The 14,061-nt window shown below is 43.3% G+C and overlaps 1 protein-coding gene across 1 annotated transcript; it reads right to left on the bottom strand.

Annotated features, from left to right (window-relative positions):
* On the bottom strand, nt 429-848 carry LOC109832171. The gene is made up of 2 exons (XM_020399607.1): nt 736-848; nt 429-582 (listed from the first exon to the last, which is right to left on the bottom strand). The coding sequence occupies exons 1-2, from the start codon at nt 846-848 to the stop codon at nt 429-431; spliced, it is 267 nt and encodes an 88-aa protein (XP_020255196.1).

Genomic DNA, 14,061 nt, shown 5'->3' with positions numbered 1-14,061 from the left:
TTTTTCCTAACCTACTTAACTATGCTCTCTATCTAGTATAGGATGACTAAGGTGATTTAGGATCTTGGTTCTATTGTTGGCTGATATTGATGTCAGAAACTTTTACCAGCCCCGTGCAGTGGTTTAATCTCAGATGTTTATCTAAAGAAAAGGAAAAAACAATCTAGCATCACTAGAGATCAATTTCTTTCTCACATTGTTTACTTATGTTTATCTAAAAGAAAGGAAAAAATTCTAGCATCTTTCACTACAGATCAATTTCATTCTCACATTGTTTACTTCTATCAAACTTCTTGATACATAAATAACAAAAGAGGTGGTAAAACATGTCAAATCACACATCAAATTACAAAGAGAAACACATAATATTATAAAGTACGTGACATATCTTCCAATATAACTAGAAAGTATACGTTTATCTGATACGTTCAGTTGTTGTTAGTGTCCGAAAAGAGCCGGTTGAGTGCAGGCATGACTTCGGGACGGTGGTGACTGAGAAATTTGCGAAAGCTGTGCTGGCTGTACTTCTCCCCTTTTTCAGCATTCTCCAGCACTGCCATCGTTCGATGAGCTTTGTTGATCCTGTAAAATTCCGTAACCAAGACTAATTATCCAAAAATAAGTCATAGTTAGACGTTTTATGTGAAAATAAAACTGACTTTCTACATTGGATCAGGTCTCAAAATAAACATACTATTGTCTATGTTCATTTACATAAACTCGATAGCTTTGTACCTGACATCAGGATTCATGAGAACATTGTGAGTGAGCTGGAAAGCACAGAGACCTGACACGAAGGCCATGGCAGCCATCAACGGATACACCTCCGGTTTTATCCAACGACCCATCTCACACACACACACACACACTCTCTCTTTCTATAGGTATCTCAAGCTAATTAGCCTTTCAACAATGCTGACTGTATAGTGGTTATATTTGCTAGTATTGGTGACAGTTGAAGCTACGCGATCCATGTTAGATCTAATAAAAACTTGAGATATAAACCTTAAAGCCATGATTAATTCATAGAGATTAATAAGAATCAAAAGGTGCGGAAGAATATACCTGAATCCATTGAAGAAAACCTGATTAGGGTTTTGATGATCTTCTAACCTTAGGGTTTCTCTAACCAAATTTCTCTCTAGATAGGGGTGAAGAGAATTAGAGAATGTAACCCTATGTTAGGGACCATAACCCCTTATTTATAGGTGATGTATATTTGTAATTTGGCCCCTCATCAAATTACAATTACAACCTTGTATCTGCACATATAACCCCATGATTATATTTAAATACCTATTAACCAAAATTGATTGATCACTTTAGTGGGTTATTCTGAAGGATAGCAATACACACAGATTAATCATATGTGCCCACAAATAAATTTAATTATATTTAAATCCAACAATCTCCTACTTGGGCACCATATGACTCCTTAAATTGTGCATAACCTTATGAGCTCAAATTGCTATCACTGAAAAGGTCATACTCGACCTCCTCCTCGACCGGGATTGAGATCCGCGGCTGTGACGTGACGATCTCGGCAGCGAGATATGTGGCTCCCACTGTGGTCGCCAGATTGTTCGTGGTAAAAATTGCCTTCATTGAATTCATTGTTATCTCAAGTAATTGCTTTTTGGTTACAAAAGATCCGGTCTTTTTTTAGATCCGGTTACAACGAAACGCCAGATTGTTCGCGGTGAAAATTGCCTTCATTGAATTCATTGTTATCTCAAGTAATTGCTTTTTGGTTACAAAAGATCCGGTCTTTTTTTAGATCCGGTTACAACGAAATCAAAGAAAAAGAAAAAGATTACAACTTTCCTTTCGAACGAATCACGAGCTCCTGTTTTGCGGTCGCTCGCTTGTGTGGGTTCTTTGCCAACGCCGGGGTTAATCCGTGGACCATCGTGCGATCTAGATCCGGTCGGATCTACACGATTTGATGGGTATTATTTTGCGAAGGAAATAATAGCCGAGGGGGATTAATTCACCAAGAAAATAATCGCCCTTAGTTCTCGGGATCAAAGGCCAAGCTTTGATCCGGAGTATGATCTCGTGTAGATCTCAGATCTGCTCTCTCTCTCTCTCGAACTCCTGCCTTTTGTGACGTGGATGCTCGCCGAGAACCAGATCTGAATGTTCAAGTCCTTAAGTCTTCAAAACTCTAAGCTCAATTTTCAATTCGGCAGTGTTTCGGCTCTCCAAGTTCCAACCTTCGAACAAATGAACCACCTCTCCTATTTATAGCCTCTCTTCACTGGCCAAGCTTTGATCCGGAGTATGATCTCGTGTAGATCTCAGATCTGCTCTCTCTCTCTCTCTCTCTCTCTCTCGAACTCCTGCCATTTGTGACGTGGATGCTCGCCGAGAACCAGATCTGAATGTTCAAGTCCTTAAGTCTTCAAAACTACAAGCTCAATTTTCAATTCGGCAGAGTTTCGGCTCTCCAAGTTCCAACCTTCGAACAAATGAACCACCTCTCCTATTTATAGCCTCTCTTCACTGTGCCCGCGCACAGAACTGGGTCGGCCACCTATAGGTGGCCGGCACTGGGCCGAGCCCCCCTTAGGCGTGGTTTTCCGTTTTCGGTTCAGTCCGTAATCCGGTTCTGTGGTTGATTTATCCGGATTTGAATCGTTGACCTGATTTGGCAGTAAATCTGATTCCTGATTTGGCAGTAAATCCACTTCTGAGTTCGAGTCTGAAACTGATCTTGATTCGATCGTGATTCGTCGCGAACCCTTGGCTTGATTCCACACGCGAATGGATGTATTCCTTTGCTTGCGTGCGATTCGTTAACCTCGTCGCCTCGTTGGTTCGTCGGTTTGTGCTGAGCTGTGCTAAGGGATCTATAAGCAATTTTATACGCCTACAATATTGAGGTCAAAACTAAACATAATGTAACAGAGTGTTTGAACTGAAAAACTTTATTCTGATCAGACAATACAACCTAACATAAAGCACCACAATTATAAACTCCCACTAAATCATGATATCCTCGAATATCACTACACCTATATGAGCGGTGTGCTCATGAAAGACCTTGGGTGGCAATCCTTTAGTAAGAGGATCTGCTATCATGGAGTTTGTCCCAATGTGCTCTATGGATATCTGTCCACTTTGTACCCTTTTTTTCACAACCAGGAACTTAATGTTAATATGTTTTGATTTAGTTGAGCTCCTGTTGTTATTGGAATACATTACTGTTGATTTATTATCACAATATAACCTTAGTGGTCTTTTCATATTTTCCAAAATGCGCAGTCTCGTGATAAAATTTCACAGCCATATTCCCTGATTGGATGCCTCATAGCAAGCTACAAATTCTGCTGCCATAGTAGAGGAAGCTACAAGTATTTGTTTAACACTTTTTCATTATATAGCTCCTCCTGCTAATATATAAATGTAGCCTGATGTAGACTTTTTGTTATCTTGGCATCCAGCAAAATCAGAATCAGAGTACCCAATGACCTCCAGCTGTTTTGATTTTCTGTATGTGAGCATATAATCTTTTGCTTTCTGAAGATACCTCATAACCCTTTTGACTGCTATCCAATGATCCATACCAGGGTTGCTTAAGTATCTTCCTAACATCCTAATAATGTACGCAATATCCGGACGCGTACATACCTGAGCATACATTAGACTTCCTACAGCCGAAGCATAAGGAATCTTCTGCATTTCCTGAATTTTAAGGTTGCCTTTAGGGCACTAATTGAGACTAAACTTGTCTCCTTTAGCCACAGGGGTGTCTCCTGGTCTGCAATCTTGCATGCCAAATCTTTTGAGTACTTTATTGATATAGCTCTTTTGTGATAATCCAAGTATACCTCGAGAGCGATCTCGATGTATCTGGATTCCTAATATAAAAGATGCGTCCCCAAGATCTTTCATCTCAAAATTCTTTGATAGAAATCTCTTGGTTTCGTGCAACATGCCTATATCATTAGTGGCAAGCAAGATGTCATCGACATACAGAACCAGAAAAATATACTTACTCCCACTGAACTTGTGATATACACAGTCATCAACAATGTTCATCTCAAAACCGAACGAGATAACTATTTGTTGAAACTTATGATACCATTGACGAGGAGCTTGCTTGAGTCCATAGATGGATTTCCTTAATTTGCAAACCATATTCTTCGGGTCTCCGGACACAAAGTTCTCTGGTTGCACCATATAAATCATCTCATCAATGTCGCCATTGAGAAATATAGTCTTAACATCCATCTGATGTAACTCAAGATCATAATGAGCAACAAGTGCCATGATTGTTCTGAAAGAGTCTTTCGATGAAACCGGAGAGAAAGTCTCTGAATAATCAATGCATTCCTTTTGAGTAAAGCCTTTAGCTACAAGACGTGCCTTATACCTCTCCACATTACCATTTGCATCCCGTTTAGTTTTAAATATCCATTTACAACCAATTAGTTTTGCACCTTCTGGCAATGAGACAAGTTCCTAAACCTTATTGTCTTGCATAGACTTATACTTTTCATTCATGGCATCAATCCACTGTTGAGAGTTAGAACTTTTCATGGCCTGAAGGAAGTTGATTGGATCATCTTTCAATATTCCATTACTTTCCTCATGTTCTTGGAGAAATACAATATAATTATCCGAAATAGCATTTCTCCTTTCTCTCGTGGATCTCCTTAATGGCACTGGTTCTTGAGGTTGTTGAGTTTGTTCTTCTGGAACAAGGAGTTGTTTAACATTGTCATCTTGAGGTTCCGGATTTACTTCTTGAGCAACAACCGGTATAGGAACTTGAATATTGTCAAAAGTAACTGTATGGATTGGATCTGAGGCCAATTCCTCCTCAAAAGCAATGTCTCTGACCTTATTTCTCCCCCAAACTCAACATCCTCAAAGAATGTTGTTGTTCCTGTCTCAAAAATATTCCTAGTGCGGGATCATAAAACTTATAGCCCCTAGAGCGTTCAGAGTACTCAATAAAGTAGCTGCTAACTGTTTTGGAGTCTAATTTTTTTTTATTTAGCCTATAAGGCCTTGCCTCAGCTGGACATCCCCAAATATATAAATACTTTAAACTGGGCTTTCGACCAGTCCAAAGCTCATAAGGTATTTTAACAACTACTTTACTTGGTACTCTATTCAGAATGTAAGCTGCTGTCTTAAGTGCTTCTCCCCAGAGTGACTCTGGTAAAGAAGAATAAGCAATCATACTTCTTACCATATCCTTAAGAGTCCTGTTTCGTCTTTCAGCTACACCATTCATATAGGTGAACCCGACATGTGTACTGTGGGACGATACCGCATTCCTCTAGGTATCTAGCAAATGGTCCTAGACGTTGTTCACCTGAACTATCATATCTGCCGTAGTACTCACCACCACGATCAAATCTAACGATTTTAATTCTTCTGTTGAGTTGATTCTCAACTTCAGCTTTATAGGCTTTGAACATGTCCAGAGACTCAGATTTCTCATGAATGAGATATAGGTACCCATAACATGAGTAATCGTCTATGAATGATATAAAATATTATTGACCATTCCAAGATGCCGTAGGGAATGACCTACAAATATCCGTATGTATCAATTCTAAGATGTCTGTAGATCTTTTGGCACCTAATCTCTTAACTTTGGTCTGCTTTCCCTTGATACATTCAACACATACGTCGAAGTCTGAAAAATCAAGGGAATCCAAAATACCATCAGACACAAGACGCTCAACTCTACCTTTTGAGATATGACCCAAGCGCTTATACCATAATGTCGCCGAATTTTCCTTATTTAATTTACGCTTAGTACCACGTGATTCCACATGCAAGGATTCATTATAAGAGGCAATTGTATAAGGCAAATATAGGTTGTCATAAGTACTCAAGTAACCGGTTCCCATAATATTTGAATTAAAAGATAAACTGAATTGATTGTTTCCAAATGAACAAGAGTAACCTGATTTGTCCAATACAGAAGCTGAAATCAAATTCCGTCTAAAAGACGGTACTACAAAAGTATCTTTTAAGTCCAAATAAGAACCAGTTCCTAACAGCAACCTAAAGTGCCCAATTGCTTCCACATCTACCGATTGACCGTCGCCCACAAAGATGTGTCTTTCAACATCACTTGATTTTCGGTAGCTCAGGCAACCCTGCATAGAAACACTTATGTGAGTAGTAGCACCAGAGTCTAACCACCAAGTGTTTCTAGGTACTGAAGCTAAATTAACCTCAGAACAGACCAAAGTAAGGAACATACCCTTATTAGCATGGCAGGCGTGATATTTGGTACAATCCTTCTTTACGTGTCCGGGCTTGTTACAGAAGAAACAACCTTGATTATCCTTATGTTGTTTCTTCTGAACTGGACCCTTAGCAGCTTCATTATCATTCTTTCTTTTCTTTCCCTTATCCTTAGAGGCATAGGCCAAATGAGCACTTTCTGTCTTATCTTGCTTCAACCTGTATTCTTCTTATACACAGTATGAAATGAGCTCATTTAGAGTCCATTTCTCCTTTTGACAGTTATAGCTGACCTTAAACTGATTGAATTGTGCAGGAAGAGATAATAAAACCAGATGCACCAATAACTCATCACAAATATCGAGTTTAAGTGCTTTAAGCTTTGAAGCAATATGAGATATTTCCATAATGTACTCCCTGATATTTCTTTGCCCTTATACTTTATTGAAATCAAGCGAGCTAAAAGCGTGCTTGTTTCTACCTTATCATTTTTCGCAAAACGTTTCTTAATTTCGGCAAGGAAATCTTTAGCCTTAGTAATCCCTTCGGATTCTATGCCCCTGAAGGCTTCCGGAACGTCACGCTTAATGATCATAAGACTCATGCAATTTGAACGCTCCCACTTCTCATACTCCTTCTTTGCATCAGGAGTGCTATCCGCATTGAGAGGTTGGGGTTGTTCAATTCTTAATGCAAGGTCTTGATCCATGTAGCCAAAAACAATTAATATGTTCTCTTTTCAAACCTTGAAGTTTGTCCCATTTAGCACGGGAATTGAGTTGATGTTAGCAGAAATTATTGCAGCAGATGCATTAGCTAAAATAAAACAAAAATGCTCACATCAATAACCATAATTAGTAATTAATAAAATTCAAATAATGATAAATCCCATCCAAGATATCTGGCACAACATTAATATCAAGTCTTTGGACAGTAATATTAATTGCAAGTGATACCTTGTTGCAATGATCAAACATTAACAATAACTCATGTTAAATAATGAAACTATCTTTGGATCGATTCATTATTCACATGTAAACCTTATAATTGTCACACGTTTATCATCGCAGATGTGTATGCAGTCTAAATAAATATTAACCTTCCTTTGGGCCCATTAAATATTTACACGAAAGCATACACATAAACATCTCACATTCCTCATGAACAATCTACACAAGAGAGGTTACTTTGGCAACTTCTTATTTCAATTAAACAATTGGAGTGAGAGACAACCTTAATACCTTAGTGTCATAATATTTGAATTAAATAATTGATTAAAAACCGAATTAGATTATAGCTTAAATAGGGCCCATAACTTAATTGAATAAATTAAGTATACCAAAGTGGACCCATAAATTAATATGAGAAGCCGAGGCTTAACCATAGTGAACACGAAAAATTAAGTATACCAAAGTGGACCCATAAATTAATATGAGAAGCCGAGGCTTAACCATAGTGAACACGAAATTCGCTTGACTTCGAACGCGAGGTTCGTCTGTATTGAGTACGAGACTCACCTAAGCACGAACGCAAGGTTCGTCTGAAAATGAACGTGATGTTCAACTTGAGAACGAACGCGAGGTTTGTTTGAAAAAATAAACGCGAAGTTCGATTGAAAAATGAACGCGAAGTTCAACTGAAAAATGAACGCGAAGTTCGACTGAAAATGAACGCAGGGTTCAACTTGAGAACGAACACGAGGTTCGTTTGAATCGAGCGCGAGGCTCGCCTGAGAACGAACGTGAAGTTCGTTTAAATTGAGCACAAGGCTCACCTTAGAACTGAGCGTGAGCCTCATCTTAGAACGAACGCGAAGTTTGTTTAAATTGAGCGCGAGGCTCACCTTAGAACGAACGCGAAGTTCGTTTAAATTGAGCGCGAGGCTCACCTTAGAACGAACGCGAAGTTCGTTTGAAGCTTTCAAGCCTCGCCAAAATTTGAGGTAACCACCTCCTTAATTTTCCCCACGTTTTCACGCACGAACCCTAAGGGTTTCAATCTGAAACCGCCACCACCATTGCTTCTGCCCCCAAAGGTCGAAACCCTAGGGTTTCCTGACACCGTCGTCGTCGTCGGAGTCGAAAGCGAGGCCGCCAGCGAAACTTCGCCGGTGAGGATCACGGGACCGAAGACCAAATCCAAAAATTCTAAAAATTCCTTGATTTTATTTTCAAAACCAGATCCAGAATCGGAAAGAACAAAGGATGATTTCTTGATCCAGATCCCAAAAAATCAAAGAAAATCCAAAAAGTAAAAAAACTTTACTGTTCACCAGAAAATTTTACTGTTCATCGAACAGTAACACAATACAAAATAATAAAAAATGTTACTATTCATCCGTGAACAGTTCTGAGTAATACAAATTAAGATCAAGGAATCCTAATTTTAATCTTAATATCTTAGAACAAATCAAGGTGGCTCTTGTAGGCATATAAAATTGCTTATAGGTCCCTTAGCTCAGCTCGGCACAAACCGACGAACCAACGAGGCGACAAGATCGACAAATAGCACGCGAACAACGGAATGAATCCACCCGCATGCAGAATCAAGCTAACGAGTTAAGGAATCAACGAGTCATCCAACCAAGAATAGACTCGGACGAATCACGATCGAATCAAGATCAGTTTCAGACTCGAACTCAGAAGCGGATTTACTGCCAAATCAGGAATCCGACTTACTGCCAAATCAGGAATCCAAATCAGACAAAACCGGAAAACGGACAACACAAAACGACAGAACAACACACCCGAAAAGAGGCTCGGAAACCAAGTCACCGAGGCGGCTCACCGAGCCACCAAGGTGGCTCGGTGGCCGAGCCACCAAGTGGTGGCTCGGCCGAGCCACCTAGGTGGCTCGGTGGCCGAGCCACCTTGGGGTGGCTCGGCCACCTCCGAGCCACCAAATGGTGGCTCGGAGGCCGAGCCACCTCCTTGGTGGCTCGGCGGCCACCAAGGTGGCTCGGCCACCACCGAGCCACCAAGAGGTGGCTCGGTGGCCGAGCCACCAAGGTGGCCGGCCGAGCCACCTCTTGGTGGCTCGGCATGAGCCGACAGAGGTGGCCGACAATTCCCTTTTTGCAGCCACTGTCCTGAGAGCCTATAAATAGGCCTAGAGATGTTCATTTTCAGAGGTCGAACTTTCAAGAGCCGAAACTCTGCCGGATTGAAGAGTGAACTCGGAGCTTGAAGACCAGAAGACTTGCACCATTCAGATCTGATCCTCGGCGACCATCCACGTCAGAAAAGGCAGGATCTCGAGAGGAAGAAAGAACAGATCTGAGATCTACACGAGACTACACTCCAGATCTAAGCTTGGTCTTAGATCTCGAGATCCGAGCGATTATTCCCTTGGTGGATTAATCCCTCCCGGCTATTATTCCCTTCGTGGAATAATACCCGCATACTCGTGTAGATCCGACCGGATCTAGATCGCGCGGTGGTCCACGGATTAACCCCGGCGCAGGCAAAGAACCCACCAAAGCGAGCGACCGCAAAACAGGAGCTCGTGATTTGTTCACAGAGGAGAGTTGTAATTTTTACTTTTTTTCTTCTTTCTTTGATTTAGTTGTAACTGGATCTATAAAAGACCGGATCTTTGTAACCCAAGATGACAATCATATCAATGAAAAAGAAAACAGTTTTCCCCGTGAACAATCTGGCGACCACAGTGGGAGCCACCGATCTCGCTGTCGAGATCGGAGCGTCGCAGCCGCGGATCGAGATCCCGGTCGTGGAGGAGGTCGAGTACGAGTTCGACCAAGCCAAGTTCGAGGAGTACGTGTCCTCGTCCGGATCTACCTCCCCCCGCAAGTCCAAGAAGTTCTCCTCCGGGAGAAAAGCTCGTTGGTTTGAAGCTGCTCGGGAAGCCCACGAAGCTCTCAACCCAACTAACGCCGAAGTTGCGTCAGATGAAATTCCACCGACCTCCAACCAGGTCACCCCAGCTCCCGCCAACGCCTCCACTGTTCAGGGCGTTGTGACTCTCTCAAAGAGAGCCCGCCAGAGGCGTCGTCAACGCCTTGCGCGGCAACTCGCTAAGGCGATGGAGTCTACGGACGGACTCCGCTACAACGCGGAGTTGAAGAACAGAAGAGGCAAACAGCCTCAACCACCAATGAATGGCGACTCTTCCAAGCCGCCAAAGAAAGAATGGGTCCGCGTCAAACGGAACCGTTCGACGCTCGAGGAGCGCATTCGCAAGCGCCGCGCGATGTCAGCGCAGGCACGGGCTCAAGCTCAGGAAGCCCGTAGAAAGCTGCAAAAGGAGGTGGAGAAGAAGCCACCCCCAACACGCCAAGTCTGGAAGCCTAAGTCTGAAGTGGCAACTCAGGCCAAAAAGCAACCAGTGCAGCCTTCTAAGGAAGGTCAAACTCCGGCGAGTCAACCAAAGTCGCCGTTAATCCCAATAACTTCTCCGGGAGATCATGCAGAGTCATCCCGCAAGAAGAAATCAATTTTGGAGCGCCTCGGTCCAGTTCCTGACGTGAGAGGCAAAGCTCCAATTCACGAGCGTTTGGGCCCGATGAAGAAGCCCAGAACGACTCAACATACTGGGGGTCGCCATCACCTCCAGCATGACAAAGAGCTCAAGACAGCTGCGCGCACCAATTTGCGCATTGAAGTCCAAGAGCACGCCAAAAATTCACGCCCAAACAGGCATGTTTTGAGACGGGTAACCTTTGAAAGCCCAAAGAAGGCAAGTCAACCTCAGATGGAAACATTATCATCTGATAATGATAGTGTTATACCTGAGAAGGCGTGCCCGCACACGATAGGTTACTCCGACTGTCAAAATGACGAGTTGTACTATCGTGCTGGGGGTACGAATAGAACCAGGAAGAGGAGTCCCCGAGAACGGGAAATTCAATGTCCCTGTTCCAAACTCATTCGGGCGGTATTGTCGGAATGCAATTGCATTAAGGCGGTCCCCGAAAGAGTTTCAGTTTTTGAAAGACTCAATGCGGAAACGCCAAAACCAAGGCCTAGGCGCTTCCAACGAAGAAGAAGGGTGATTGAAGACGGAGAATTTCCGAGGGTCACCACCAACATGACGAGCAAAGGGACATCGGCACGAGAAGATTTCGAGTCGATTCTGAAAGCTTCCCGACCTAGAACCCGTCTGCAGTCCGGAACCATAGAGCGAGCAACTTATGGTAGGATTCGGACAAGACGCCCTTCAGAAGATGAAGAATCTGATGCCGGCTCCGCGGTGGCATCAGATAATACAGTATCCAGCGAGGGACAACCCCGCGAGGCCCTGATGATAAGTGCGGAGCAGATGGCCAAGATGCTTGAAGACGCTTTGGCTAAGCAGAAAGAAAGTTTCAAATTTGAGATGGAGATGGCCATGCAGCAGATGAGAGAAATGCATGACCAACAGATCCAAGCATTGGCGAACCAACAAGGCGAGCAGAATCATCGTAACCCGATTAATGTGGAAGATGAGGATACAAATGCTCGTAACACCAATGATCCTCCCGTCAACGCAGGGGGTGGTAATGAGAATGCTGGCGAAGAAACCGGCGAAAACCTGAAGATCAAGAACCTCGAGAGCAAAATCAACACACTAATTTCCGCTCAAGAGACGAAGAAAACAGGCATTCCTTGCCCATACCCAAGAGAATGGGAATCGATCCCATATCCGGCGAAGTTTAATCTAATTAACTTCACGCCGTTTAATGGGATGGGTTCACCTACCCAGCATTTGATTTACTTCAAATCGCATTTGGGGGTGATCTCTGGTAATGAGCCTCTGATGGTGCGGTCATTCGTCGGCACTCTTCGCGGAGCCGCCTTCGATTGGTATCGCCGCCTCAAGCCAGGCAGCGTAAACAGCTGGGATGACATGGAGACCAAGTTCCTGGCCAACTTCTTCGACGACGACACCGAGATATCTATCGGATCGTTGCTCGATGAGAAGCAGAAGGACGGAGAGTTAGTCGATACCTTCGTCAAAAGATTCCGGAACAAGGCGATGAATTGCCGGGACCCGATCACAGAGGAATTCATCCTCCAAACTTGCCACAACAACCTTGCGTTGGACGTGTTGGAAGCAATGGGAACAGCACCGTCTGACACTTGGAAGGATCTGAAGGCCCGAGGGGAGCAGGCTGAGCGATTCCTTAGAAGGAAGAAGGCCGAGAGGAACCAACCGACGGTTAATCCGCTGGACTCAAATTTCGCCTCTCGTGGTAAGGGCAAAACACCTGCAGCTACTGGTGGTGCTAATCAAGCGTCACAACAGCAATCCCGAAGGCAGCAAAAGACTTCGGGTCCGAGACTCCAAAGAGAGTATTCCTTCAAGGACGAAGACGTTCCAGCCATCTTCGAATCCCTCCTTGAAGGTAACAAGATCAAGCTACCACCTATCACAAATCAGGAGGAAGCTGACAACACTACGGACCCAAAGTACTGTGCATACCACAGGAGGGTCGTTCATCCCACCAAGGATTGCTTTGCTCTCAAGAATAGCATTCAGACCTTGGTTGAAGCCGGCGTCATAACGCTAAGGTAAGCCAATTGAGAACGGCAAAACTCCAAAGAGTATACGAGTATAAACTGTTTCTCAATCCTCCGACCGGTATAAGAGGTTAAACTACTCCCTGATACTCCAATAGGTATATGAGTCTAAACTGTTTCCCCACTTTTGACGGGAAGTTCCTGGAGAATATTAAGCTAATATTCTTAAGGATAACCCGGTTAGTTAACTGATAATAATGTCCGAACCAGTTCCGCAGAGGAAACTGGGGGTGGACGATTTATGTAACGGGAAGTTCCCAAAACCACAGCAATGTAATGAATAAGAACTCCCATTCTCACCATGTCTATGCACTCAACACTCTCTCTGTTAGAGTCTGGACGTAAAGTACCCACTTGGTCAAACCTTCTTACAGTTAGGACCACAGTCAAAATCCCCTCTCGATTCCCCCAATGAACGAGAGGTCCACAAATTGAGCGATCAAACCTTCCTACAGTTAGGATTGTCTCAAAACACCCACTTGGTCAAACCTTCTTACAGTTAGGACCACAGTCAAAATCCCCTCTCGATTCCCCCAATGAACGAGAGGTCCACAAATTGAGCGATCAAACCTTCCTACAGTTAGGATTGTCTCAAAACACCCACTTGGTCAAACCTTCTTACAGTTAGGACCACAGTCAAAATCCCCTCTCGATTCCCCCAATGAACGAGAGGTCCACAAATTGAGCGATCAAACCTTCCTACAGTTAGGATTGTCTCAAAACACCCACTTGGTCAAACCTTCTTACAGTTAGGACCACAGTCAAAATCCCCTCTCGATTCCCCCAATGAACGAGAGGTCCACAAATTGAGCGATCAAACCTTCCTACAGTTAGGATTGTCTCAAAACACCCACTTGGTCAAACCTTCTTACAGTTAGGACCACAGTCAAAATCCCCTCTCGATTCCCCCAATGAACGAGAGGTCCACAAATTGAGCGATCAAACCTTCCTACAGTTAGGATTGTCTCAAAACACCCACTTGGTCAAACCTTCTTACAGTTAGGACCACAGTCAAAATCCCCTCTCGATTCCCCCAATGAACGAGAGGTCCACAAATTGAGCGATCAAACCTTCCTACAGTTAGGATTGTCTCAAAACACCCACTTGGTCAAACCTTCTTACAGTTAGGACCACAGTCAAAATCCCCTCTCGATTCCCCCAATGAACGAGAGGTCCACAAATTGAGCGATCAAACCTTCCTACAGTTAGGATTGTCTCAAAACACCCACTTGGTCAAACCTTCTTACAGTTAGGACCACAGTCAAAATCCCCTCTCGATTCCCCCAATGAACGAGAGGTCCACAAATTGAGCGATCAAACCTTCCTA

This window comes from Asparagus officinalis, chromosome 3 (genome assembly GCF_001876935.1).
Source record: "Asparagus officinalis chromosome 3, Aspof.V1, whole genome shotgun sequence".
NCBI lineage: Eukaryota > Viridiplantae > Streptophyta > Magnoliopsida > Asparagales > Asparagaceae > Asparagus > Asparagus officinalis.
The sequence above is the reverse complement of the archived record's forward strand: the minus strand, read 5'-3'. Positions and strand labels throughout refer to the sequence as shown.

What these genes read in the sequence shown, in the direction of transcription:
- LOC109832171 (XM_020399607.1), bottom strand. Translation starts at nt 848, where the DNA reads ATGGGTCGTTGGATAAAACCGGAGGTGTATCCGTTGATGGCTGCCATG. An exon ending in CTCATGAATCCTGATGTCAG is followed by an intron (nt 583 to 735) that starts GTACAAAGCTAT and finishes GGAATTTTACAG; the next exon opens with GATCAACAAAGCTCATCGAA.